Source organism: Ictalurus punctatus, chromosome 18 (genome assembly GCF_001660625.3).
Source record: "Ictalurus punctatus breed USDA103 chromosome 18, Coco_2.0, whole genome shotgun sequence".
NCBI lineage: Eukaryota > Metazoa > Chordata > Actinopteri > Siluriformes > Ictaluridae > Ictalurus > Ictalurus punctatus.
Window position 1 is genome coordinate 1,298,707 of NC_030433.2, and position 13,524 is coordinate 1,312,230.

Here is a 13,524-nt window from a genome sequence, read left to right on the forward strand (position 1 = left end):
AGCACCTGTATGAGCATTAGGAGTCACCACAGAAATCATGCTCAAATATTCATTTCGTATTCTTGGTGCACCAGTGTTTTTTTATTCCGTATATACATTCATGTTTTAAATAAATTTATAGTCACGACCAACTATCCTAACTTAGAAAACTCCACCATGAAGAATTTTCACGGTTATATTTAAATATTTGTGATATGCTTACTGATTCCACTGTTAATTTTTCGGTTAATTAATATTCAGGGGTGGGGAAGCCATCAAAGTGAAGCGAGACCAACACGCCTGTGAAAAGTTTAAATACAAAAATCACCTCCCCTATACAAATCACGGCAGCCACTGAAGATACCATGCTAGTTATATTGTCATGCTGGTCATTCAGGGGGATTTTTCCTTAAACGTGGTGTAAGTTTAGCCTAGCATACGGGAAAAAGGTAAATGACGTGTTTAATTTGAACAAATACACAGAAAAGCTATATTCACCAAACATGGTCAGAACTGCTTTATACACACCAAAATCAAAAGATATATACACACACACGTCAAAAGATGTCAAGTGGTTTAATAAACAGGCCACAAAGCATCGTGTTTGTTGTTGACATGTTTATTGGGGGCATGTATTATGAGGAGCTGGATGCAGCCACTGCTGCCCGTCGGGGTTTGGGCACGGTTCCTTCACGGAATCCATTCCTGTAAAAATAAAGTAGAACACAATGAGTAAAAATGAACAGATTAACACATGCTCTATTATGATGATTTATCATGCTCACTCAAGTACAACATTAATCAAATTGATCTGACTGTTAATCTTTAGATAAGATTAGCATGGTCACACTGAATGAGCATCCTCAATTCAAAATACTGATAACTAGCTCAAGTTTGTCATACACGGCCAGGTTTTTCCCAGAAATGCGACACAGTTCAACAGAAGCGGGTAATTAACCAGACAGGCAAAAAGCAATTCATTATGGAAGATTTGTTTGTAAATATAATTGCAGGCTGAATTTGAATTTTCTCCCAAGTGAGCCCTCCTGAACAAATGAAGTACAAACTCTTCTAGCGCTGAAATGAATACTTTACTTTGTATACCTTGTTTTATTAAGCCTTCTAAAAAAAACCCCAAAGACTTCATTTAGCCCTAATAAAAGCAGACGCTTGTGAATTTCCCGGCTTCGAACCCAAGAGACTCACCTGAACCTACGGAACACGACCTTCATGTGCCTCATACGGCCGGTTCCGGTGGTGCTGCGCCGCTTGGCCTTGGCACTCCAGTTATCTAAAGACACAAAAACAATCATACATTTAAAACACAAATTCATGAACAGAGCAGGGTCCCCAAAACATGCACATTTTAACTATTCATTCCTTAACACACGTCGGATTATTAAACACTTTGAGCGACACGAAGTTGCGAGGTCAAACACACGTGCACGTCAAGGAGTCTCCAGCACAGGGAATCAGAAGGAGAACACGAACACAAATCTGGACGTCGTCTCGTTTCTTCTCCTCAAGACCGAATACACCACAGAAGTACTGTGCAACCGTGCATATTCGGGTTCTTTACATTAATTACCGTTTACCTAAACTACAAGCAGACGTAACGAGTTGGAACAGTGTCACAACTTTAAAGGCTGAAAAATTAAAAACCAAATGTCGTGGTACTTGTATGTTCTCTACAAAGAAACCATCACAGGTAAAAATGTGCACTTCATGCAAAAAGCTACAGGTTCAAAATGAGTCACTGTTGATTCTCTGTACAAATTCACAGACTTACATAGGCCTGCTTTTCTGAATAGCATCTTGCAGCATCGTTTGGTCAATTATTAACACGCCTATTAAAGTGCCCATAAAGGACCAAAACTTAAAGGGTCGACAACTGAGACCGTGGTGAGGATGTGGACCCTGCAAAGCATTTCAGCGAATCCGACCGAGCACGGAAAACGCTACGGCAATACCAACCAACACAAGCCAGCAACTCCAGTTTAGTTTTCAACATGAACCGTGGCAGCCGCTGTAGCAGATCATCTGTTTTATTTAATCTCAGTTACCACTATACCACATAAAGATGGTCATGATCCCGTCCCACTGACCTCTCTCAATCCCCAAAACAAAGAGGCACCATGGTGGACTGTAAAGAGGCGAGTACTCACACTTTCTCTTGCGCTTGGCAGGGTAACCGCACTTGCCGCAGGTAGATTTCTGCAGGTGATAGGCCTTGGAGCCGCAGCGGCGGCACAGAGTGTGCGTCTTATTGCGACGCTTTCCAAAAGACGACGTACCCTTCGTCTGGAGAAGAGGAAAAAACAGTTAACATCTCAGGTGAGAATTCACAGGTTTGGACACTGGTTGCCTCTGTTGAATTAGGTGCTTCATATCTCTTAATAGTCCTCTAACTAACTAGAACACTAACATTTGAGTCATAATAACAGCATTCATAAAGTGTCCCTAAGGCAATGTTAACTTAAGAACCGGTGAAAATTTCTAGAAAGACAGGCGAAAGGCAAGTATTTGCCAACTTTCTGTGAGGAAGCGTAAGTGAAGACAGCCAGGCGTTAAATATATATATACACACACACCTGAAAAATGGATTTTATAACGTTAAAATTTCTCTAACATTAACCAGCCTCACTATAGTAAACTCCAAAAATGAAACCGCTTGACCATGTCGTTAGCATAAACGCTACTAGCCTTGGTCTGCTGCAGAGACGGCTAACGTAAGCTAGCTAGCCAGTGCATTACAACAAAGTGTATCTAATTTATGTATTTACACTTAATCCTGTCAAATATCGAAGTCAATCGACTCTAAATATCATTACAATACAAAAGCCACGCCGAAACAACGATATTAAAGTGAACAAGAGCAGATGTTGGAAGATTTTGGGCGATGCGGCGACCAAAAACTCACCATCTTTTCCTCAGATGAGAGTCGAAAGAGGGCGGAAAAGGAATTGGTGTAGCACTAAAAGACATCCGGGTTTGCGTTCGGTGTAACACCGAAATGGGTCCTGAATCCTTTCGAGCGATTCGTGATCTTTTGATCTGTATATATAATTCGCTTATTTAGAGTTTAGTATTGGCTTTCTAGTTTTAGGATACACATAATAGGTTTCATATTATTTATTATAGTTTAGAATTTAGGGGTGTTATAGACTACACCAAATAAAATAAATAAAAATGAATAAATAATATTTTTTTTTTTAAAAAAAGCTGAGGTTATCTTCAGATTTTAAATATTAAAAGTTATTTTAAGTCATTCTTATTTTCCATGTGCTGAAAGACTATCGAGCACAGAAAGTGAGGAATGGCAGGAGAAAAACTGTTGAGGTGAACACGGTCTATGTGTGAATGTCATGTTATAGTCTCGTATTAATTTTGACCACCAGGGGGCGATAACATCTAAGAGCTCAGAGCGCCAAACCACATCACGTCGAGTCAGCGTCTGGGAACGCGTCACGTGGTTTCCCAAACTGCGGAAACTTCAGTATGACATTGTCACACGTTCAACGATGGCCATTCTCCAGATCTGGTAACTCCTGTAGACGGTATATGTAAATATGCATGTTGTACGTAAACTCGTTTGTTTCTCTTTATTGTCAAGCTGAAGTTAGACCAGTTCAGTGCTAACTGACATTAGAAAGATAGCAGTGGTTCCCCTGGAACCATTACAAGGGAGACCAGCATAGTTAGGTCTCCTCTGGCCTAATGCACTGGTCCTGAAATGGCGAGTTGATTCAGAGAAAACTCTCAACTGTGCTGGAACCATTATAACGCTGTTGAATCCTCTATCAGAACCAGCAGTCGAAAGTATAAACAAGGGCCAGCTTCTCCACAACAATTACCCTGCTGAACTCTACACTACACCATTAGGCCATGTATTATTATCTGTACATGGTATATTATCCATGGATCCTTCCATCTATTCTAATAGGTCAGAAGGTGTTCTTTAACTCTGATAGTAGTTCATTCATTCATTCATCTTCAGTAACTGGTGAATCTGGAGTCTATCCTGGGAACACTGCTGGAGAGGCAGCAATACGCCTTGGGGCACTATGTACACACATCACACACTCATTCTCCCTAGGGGCAATTTATTATAGCCAATCCACATACCGGCAGGTTTTCTGGGAGGCGGGAGGACACAGAGGAACCCAGAGGAAACCCACACAGACACACAGAAGAACATGCTAAACTCCACACAGATGGCAGCCCGAACTCAGGATCCAATCAGGTACAGTGCCGCTACCCTCTTACAGTAGTGCCTGCTGGAATTCAGATAAGGTTTATATTAATGCTCTTGTTCAACTCATTCACAGAGTCTCGTATGGCAGATGCTCCACATAATCTAAGCCACAGTTACCTAACCCTGGTCCCGGCGTACCCTCTGTACTGCACATTTTAGTGCTTTTCCTGCTCCAAACCCACCTGACTCAACTAATCAGCTAATTATCAGCCTTTCCTGAGGTGAAGTTCACGATTGAGAGCAGTGTAAACATTCAAATGTTCAGGACAGGGGGCACTCCAGGACCAGGATTGGGGAAAATGTGATCTAAGCCAAATAATTGTATTGTTTAACATATCATTTTGATGTATTGTAACTTTCCGTGAGGAGATGTTTATTTAATATTTATGGAAGGAGTATCCAGTGTCAGTGCTTTGTAATGCCAGGATGTTTTCCTCCACAGGAGAGCCTTCAGGACAGAGGATTTTGCACTTCCTGGTTACTCCGTAACATGACATGCTACACTTTTGGTTGTTTTTTTTTATTTGTCTTATCAAGAGAGAGAGGGGGGAAAAAAACTCGTCTCATGGATATGCGACATTAAACGTATATAGAAATGATTAAATGTATGTCGAATCATTCATTAATCAATTAAAAATTGTACTCATTGGCAAATTGTTGTGGAATAAGAGGAATAAAATACTTCAAGACATGCTGTTAGAGAAAAAGAATTACCTTCAGGGTGGTAACTCTGCTTCGTGTTGGGCCACATTACACCATTTGACTATTTTCCTATAAAAGAACACACTCTTGTGTTTTATTCCTTACGTAATTCCTTCTTGACATTAACAGCAGTGTTAGAGATTTACAGACTTCCTCTTGTAAAGCAGCTTTATTTTCACCACATCTCTAACCTGGGTTCATATTGCAAACCTAAATGTATTTAGTGTATTTTGGAGTTGAAGAAGGCTGTAATGCAATTTCGCATGTTGCATGCGTTCATTTTAAACAGGTCTTGACAGATCTGTTATTTCATTAATAATATGTCAAATAGTATATCTGTGGAAGGACGCCTTTAAACATGATGTTACTGCCTCAGTGTCCAGGTGTCTACTTCATCTAAACGGCAGATAACATCCTAGTTCACATATGGTAGACTAATTACAGTGTAAACACTACTAACTTGTGTAGTTTATAGGGATAGGGTGTCATTTCAGACTCAGCGACAGACTCAGTCCATTTCCCAGGAAACACAGTTACAGCTAGATTCATAAAGACTAATGTCATTTATTTTTATTTTGACAAAAATCAACGAATAATTGCGTACATCATTTGTGTGTCTGTCCCTTAATGGCTAGGTCCATAGATAAGTGAAATTCAGGTCTTGAGTACTGAATGTTCTCTCACAGAAATGTTCTGTCTCTGTGTGTGTGTGTGTGTGTGTGTGTGTGTGTGTGTGTGTGTGTGTGTGTGTGGACTATAATTTGAACAAACTCGCTTAGTCATGACACATGGTTTTGACTGACAGCCCACTTCCACAGAACATAAATGTTAACTTTGTATAAAAAAATTATGTATATATATATATATATATATATATAGAGAGAGAGAGAGAGAGAGAGAGAGAGCACACAATTGTATAGGACATCTTTGTATGCATTACTATTTCTCTTCACTGGGAAGGCCCAAACATGTCCCAGCAAGACAGTGCCTCTGTGCACAAAGCAAGGTCCATGAAGACATGGTTTGTCAATGTCGGAGTGGAAGAACTCGAATGGCCTGCACAGAGCACTCACCTCAACACCACTGAACACCTCTGGTATGAACAGGAATGGCAACTGCGACCCCGGGCCTCCTCACCCAACATCAGTGCCTGACCTCACTAATGGTGGCTCAATGGGCAAATCCCCACAGTCATGTTCTAAAATCTATTAGAAAGCCTTTCTAGAGGAGTGGACGGTAATATAACAGGAACCAAGAGAAACTACATCTGACATGGTATGTTCAAAAAGGACCTATGGGTGCGATGGTCAGATGTCTACAAACGTTAGGCCATATAGTGTATAGACAAAACCGGAAACCAAAATACTGCCATTGTCTCACCTCCTAACATGTTGAATCCAGTCCTTGAGTATGTGCCACATGGATTGGTATTCATATAACTTTTTGAGCAGAGAAACCAATGTATTTTCAACAAAGACTTTTTTTCCCCCACTTAGCAAGTACATTATATGGAAATTTTGAAAAGGTGCTTAAGTTCCTCTTTAATAAAAGAGCCGGTCGCATATTCACAAGCCATTGCATAAACACATGGTGAGTGTAATTTTTTTTTATTAGGCCCCAGGGGAAATATATGATTCGATACACACATACACAAACCATGTGGGAATGTGTGCATCTGAGATGCGCTAGTTCATGGTGTGTGCGCGTTTTGATGGTTTATGTATGAGATGGCAAGTTTACTGCTCTCTATGGAGTTGGAAAAAGAACCAAAACAGCCCATATTCTCAGTAACAGTGTACACTATACAGTTTCTGCTCATTTAAACATGTTTTTCCTATCTGTTTGGACTTTTATAACTAATTTAATAATTTAACAGATATATAATATACTGTATATATCTTAGGTCTAAACTCAGTGTACACATTTCTGTTATTACTGGGTCAGATTACATTTCTTCGTATAGCTCATTTTTGTGGAATTGAACATTTCCATATGACCAGTGTTATTTCTTGAACTGTTAGAACCAAACTGGTGACAGTGCGTATTAATTTTCTCTACAGCTGTTGTAATTGTATTTGTATTATATATGGCTTGGACATGGACATACAAATAAAGCTATTCACAGGTATTTACATATTGTTAATTCTCTATGGCAGAAGATCTTCTACCTATTGAACAGCTTCACAACTTGACGCTAGCGAGGCAGCCTGCTCTTATGCGCTTTCAAATCTTAGTTTTACTATTCCAGATGTCACAGAGGATAAAAATGAGTAATCTTGCTGAATGTCTGATACATTAAAAACCTATTCCTGTTTGTGAAAATGTTCTGATGTCCGAACGGGGGGAGGGGGGTGGGGAGGGGATTCTGTGCCATTCCTGGTTTTTACCTTCAGGTTCTGTGAAAGACATTAACAGACAAAAATGCACACTCACACACGCACGCTTCAATACGCCACACCATTAATCCACATATTCCACTCCATCAGAGTTAACGTATAAAGACACATTACCATGCATAGACTCACAGAAAGCACATACATGTCACAGTACCCATCCCCCCACCCCCACCCCCCCCACCCACCCAAAAAAAATACAAATAATCTAGCACTGAAAATGGCTCTACATTTTGTCCTACTGTGCCTCTGGCTGAACCTTTTAAACTTTTATGTTGAACCCTTTAAAAGTTTCCAGTTTAGAAAAGGCTACAAATAGACCCCTTTTGGAAAGCTAGAACCATTAACCATCCAAAGAACCCTTCAGGAATTGTTTATCGTACGAGTGTATTGTGTTTATGGTCAGGTGATGTCTAACAATTAGACATCAGTCTAGAACCTCACATATGCAGTTTATTGAATACAGGCTACTCAGGCCATAAATCATGCAGAACACAAGATAAAAATTGACCCGAATAAACCTAGAACCAAAAATGACAGCAAATCATGCAACCAAATAAGCTGAAGTTCTGCCTCTCTATCGCCATCTCTGTTTGAAACATAAAGCTGCAAGCTGCTTGTGGAGGTTTTTTATATTATTTTAAGTGAGTTGTGTTTCAGCACTGCTCCTCTGCGCTGATAAATCTGATGGTTTGAGGTGTACGTATGGGTTGTATATTAGCTCTAATTCTTATATGATATGGTTAGGGGGGGGGGGGTTGGTGTAGAGGTGAGTTGCTGTAGCTCATAGCTAGCAGAAAATAAGTGCAATTTACCACATTTACCATAGCAACTCAATACCTAGCTGAATCAAGTGAACAAGTGCACTACTGATAGCTAGCTACCTACTGAGCCACTGAAATGTCTTACCTGTTCCGTGGGGGGGGGAGCGCCATCTCTTCATCAGTATTCAATCCCTTCAGATCTCGGAGTTTTCGTCACCTTTCAAAATCCATGCCGATGTTTATTCTCGTTTTAGCACGGGCTCTGTCGCTTTCCCTTTTTGACTGCAGGCTCTCCTCCTGTGATTGCGTTTTGAAGTATCTAGATTAAAAGCAGCCATCTAGATGACAAGTTTAAATTCTCAGCAACTCTTGTAAGGACAAGCAACAAACACTCCACCATCCTCAGCACACACACACACACCTGATATAGCAGCCAGCGCGTTTTGTTTTCGTTTATGGACGTGACATAACCATGCAAAGGCCACCCTATACAGATGGTGACAGATAAATGAGTGGATAAATGAGTGACATGGTTTTAATACAATTCTATACCTTAGAGCATGGCTTCTCAAAGTTTTGCCCACTGCAACCCACTTTTTTTTCGAATGCCAGTCATCCATGGCCTGCTTTGGTAAAAAAAAAAATAAATAAATAAATCCACTGGTTTACCCACACATGTTGGATCCTTACTCTGAAGGTGATGTTCAACTTTAGAAGGCTCCATTGAGTCATTGGCCAAAACCTCATCACACTTACCACACTGTGGTTTTTCATCCACTGGAACAGTTGAACTGTGCTGAATATAGTCCGGGTTGTACTTTTTAGTCGGGGTTGAACACATTTTGCTGCCTTCAAAGTACAAGGAGTTTCTGAATAGTAGTCTGTGTTCAGACTAGCACGGTGCATGGAGCCAGTGCATAGCCTACGTAAGACTAACGCTACGTCAAGAGACCTTGATTGAGGTCTATGATTGGACAACTAAAAAATGACGTCATCCTTTTACTTAAGGCCATTTATGTAAACCTTTATGTAAATATCAACACGATTCAATGACAGAGGCCACTGGTGCCCTAAACATTGCAAATACACGGTTCTAATTGGTAATTTGTACTCATAAAGGCCCGTTCACACCAAGGACAATAACTATAACTATAAGTGATGGGTGCGGTCTCACCCAGGATGACACGCCGCATCTGCAGGGCATGACGCCTCACTGAATGGTTTGATGAATATGAAAATGATGTATGCTGCAGCCGTCACAGTTTCCAGATCTCAACTCAGTTGAACAAGCAGGAGAGATTTAGACGGTGCTTTCCATCATCATCATCATCATCATCAAAACAAAAATACAGGGAATATCTTTTGGAAGTACCCTGTCCAGGGTGTACCCCGCCTTGTGCCCGATGCTCCCTGGGATAGGCTCCAGGTTCCCCGCGACCCTGAAGGATAAGCGGTATAGAAGATGGATGGATGGATCTTTTGGAAGTATGGTGATCAATATTATTTTTTAAAACAAGATTTGCTCTTTGTGGAAATACAGAGCTCCCTCAACAAGGACTGTTTTTGCTGGCTGTTTTATTTGTTGTTTTTACAATGCATTACAGGAAAATATGCTTTGTGCTTCCCGGTATGTCCATTTTCTCGTTCCAGGTCATTTTTAAAAAAAAAAATTGTATTTCTTCTCAAGAATGTAATTAAACCTCCTTTGTAACCTTCCAGGAAACTAGCGTTTGACATAATTCTCAAGTGTGCTCTCTCAGTTGCATAGCTACACACATAAACAGTGCACAAGCACATAGTACCCATCTCATGTCAAGAAAATGATTTGATTCTTATAGGTTTTTTTTTGTTGTTGTTGTAATAAATAAGTATCCTGCCTTTAGAACAATGCACAGCATGCAAACACACATGCTTTCGATCTTTAGGAAACGAACACGACAAACACACAAACACATGCATTAAATATATTGCAAAGATTTTGATGTAATGGAAAGATTAATGATGAATTGAAAACCATTCTGGATTATATTGATGCGACTGTATCATGTAAATCGGTTAAATATTTATAAATGTATTGAAACCTGCGATCCCTGATGTCTTTCTGTGGTCACATGATTCATCCGCATTGAGCTGCTTTGTTCTTTTTCCCACCGCACTCTTCAAACGTGTGCAGAACACCGAAATGGATTATCATTATCTCGGTAATGGATCCCATGTGCAGTGGTTGATATTTCTCTGTTCTAAGCAGGCACAACACACACACACACACACACACACACACACACACACACACACACACAGTGTTCATCTCTGTATTAATGTGTGTGTTTGAGCTTTTAGAAAACGTGTGGTTGTTCTGGATGCAGACAGGAGTCATGATGCTTGTCTTCAAAGGTCAGGAATAAAAATACCACCTATCATTTCCTAAAGCTAGGCTCCGGATCCACCGCGACCCTGACCAGGATAAAGCGGTTAATGAAAAGAAATGAATGAATGAATGAAAACACTTAAATACTTCAAAAAATCTAGCTGAAAAGAGTCATGGAATGAGGGTAATCTTGACGTACTCTGGAATATAACACACATTTATACATCTTTGCATCACTAACTGTTTGTATCAGAACTATTTCTAACTCCTAGCGTGCGAAAGGAAACAGACGTAGAGTCTTCACGAACTGATTCACTCACATTTGTACATCAATTCAATTTTTAATTAAGCGTTTTTACAAAATGCGTTTTTTCAACTTCAACGTAAGAAAGCATTAGCGTCAATCCGGGTGTGGATTCTAAAGACTCATCAGGAAAGAATTCTACTGCCCACAGCAAGGCACGTATAATTCTGTCTGCATGAAAAAAGGTCAGGGCTAGAATCTAGTGCCCTATAACAGGCCAGGACTGATGCTAGTCTAGTCGGCTAACTACATAGTGTCTCTATCATAGTGTACCTATTATCAACCCATGGTCGATATTTAGATCTGTTCGCGAAGCACATGCGGAAATGACCAGATGTCTTATCTTATCTAACAACCCCATGTCGTTTCGATGAGGTGAAGTTCAGATTCTGCGTTTTTTGTCGGTTGTTTCTTTCATGCAACCCCTTTTGAACGTCCTGTTATGATGAAGCTGGCATCTGATATTTGATGTGATATTGGATTATAAAGCGCGACCTCCACAAAAAAAATCAACTACACTGACATCAGTATGCATCATTTCCCAAGATAATAGTTAACCACTTAATACAAAAAAAACCCCCAAAAAACACTGTGATATCAAACATGCTGGACTTCACGACACAATACACACCTAGGAGTACAAATATCCCACCTACTGTGAGTCTGTGGGCTTTCTTCACTCGGGATGAAGCTGAGACTGACTCAGTGTGAGGGTGTGATTGACACAAAGGATAAATCTGGAGTTTGGTTGCCTGGAAACCTGACTGATTAGGCCAGCGGGTCCCAAACTAAGGGCACCAACCACGTGGGGTCGCTTGATTTACAAATGGGGTCATGAGAGATACTCTTGGTTGTCCGTTAATCGTAGGGTTGGCGGTTCGATTCCCGGCCCACGTGACTCCGCATACCGAAGTGTCCTTGGGCAAGACACTGAACCGCGAGTTGCTCCCGATGGCATGTGATATACGCAGATAACAGGCACAGACAGAGATCAGGCACAAAATCAACAAGGTATCTATGAGGCAGAGAAAAAAGACTCGGTATTGTGAAAATCACTAAGGAATGGTGCGTAGGTAAGTGAAAGGGCTACAAATCCTTAAATACTGTGTGTGAGTAATGAGGTCATTGAGTCCAGGTGTGTGGTCTGGGAAATGGAGTCCGTGGCGGCCATGCTTGTAGGCTGCGATGCAGGGTGGGAAAGTGAAGGTCATTGACTGGGTTGACCTGACATTACTAACATAATGACATGTTCAAATGTTACAGTAGTCCTATATTATACATGTAGAATCTGGACTTGTTGATACTTGGGATCACAAAATATTCATAATGTCCATTTGGGGTTGTTTGCACAAAAGGTTTGGGAACACCTAGGCTAGGCTAAAAAGTTGTAGCTAGCATGATAGTAAAGTGGATTAACACTGAAAAACAAAAGCAAACAAGTAGATGAATTCCCAGGGGAAGGGACAACTCTTTTTAGACATAGTCTTTATCCTCTATTTCAAAAAAAAGATTTGAATGTAGCACATCGTGTTTGTGCCCTCGACAAAAAAGTCGGCATGTCATTTGGATTAGCATGTTGGATTAGCATGTTGGGTTAGCACGTTAGCATGTTTCAACTAGAAGATGTTAAAGCATCGTCGGTTTTTCTCTTGACATGTTTAACTGGAAGATGACTGCATGCTGTGCTGGCTGGACAATTATATGAGAGTTGTGTGTTGTACTAGGTTTTACTCAGTTTTGTCAGTACTGTATGTTCTCAATCCTGAAAAGATCATCCATCATCCATGCAAGCTAATTACTCTATCTAGTAAACATAGTTTGACCATCAAACAGATTATCATGGGCATCTAGCCTGGACGCAGGTTCTTCTTGTCCCAGGCACCAGGACTACTGATTTGTTCAGCCATTCAGGAGTTCAATAGCCGGGACTGATGAACAGAAATTGAGCAGAAATTGATGCATGGAAAGGTTTAGGAGCAGGATAACATGACAGGGCCTTCTATATTCAAAGAATATTACAAGGACTGTTAAAATGACCACTGTAACACGTATTATAAAGACATTTTCAAGCATGATATACATTGCACATACAGTCTACTTTTAAACAAGCACAGATGCCGGAGTCTATAATTTCCGTCTCCCCCTATCTCTCTCTCTCTCTCTCTCTCTCTCTCTCTCTCTCTCTCTCTCTCTCACACACACACACACACACACACACACACACACACACACACACACACACACATAACACACACATGTTAAAGCCATTAGCAGAGTAGACTTGCAGCGAGCTGACAGCATCCTATTACACCATTATACTGTGGGAACAAAAGGACCCACACACACACACACACACAAACACACACACACACACACACACACACACACATACACAAAATCAGAACATTCCAGAATGTGTGTAGCCCACCTGGGTCCAGACATACCCACAGTGTCCTGTGGTTTAATGACATAGCACAGTCTAATAAAGACTATAATTTCTCTCTCTCTCTCTCTCTCTCTCTCTCTCTCTCACACACACACACACACACACACACACACACACACACACAGAAAGAGAGAGAGAGAGAGTGAGAGAGAGAGAGAAATTATAGATCATATACACAGATCAGAATATGCTGCTACTAGAGATTATGTCATTAACCACTGCAATGTAATGCAATCAGTGGTCAGAATATTTTGTGTGTGTGTGTGTGTGTGTGTGTGTGTGTGTGTGTGTGTGTGTGTGTGTGTGTGTGGTT

General features: G+C 40.6%; 1 protein-coding gene and 1 long non-coding RNA gene across 2 annotated transcripts; one reads left to right on the forward strand and one right to left on the reverse strand.

The window, feature by feature from the left end:
- Positions 1–585: 585 nt before the first annotated feature.
- rpl37 (ribosomal protein L37) lies at positions 586–2,915 on the reverse strand. Its single transcript, NM_001200132.1, is given in 4 exon segments — positions 586–684; positions 1,186–1,270; positions 2,145–2,280; positions 2,900–2,915. Coding segments are annotated over 4 exon segments (294 nt in total). The 5' UTR covers positions 2,903–2,915; the 3' UTR covers positions 586–614.
- Positions 2,182–4,925, forward strand: LOC108279341 (uncharacterized). Its single transcript, XR_001815496.3, has 3 exons — positions 2,182–2,313; positions 3,378–4,222; positions 4,677–4,925. It is a non-coding gene; the product is annotated as an uncharacterized LOC108279341 (long non-coding RNA).
- The last annotated feature ends 8,599 nt before the right edge of the window (positions 4,926–13,524 follow it).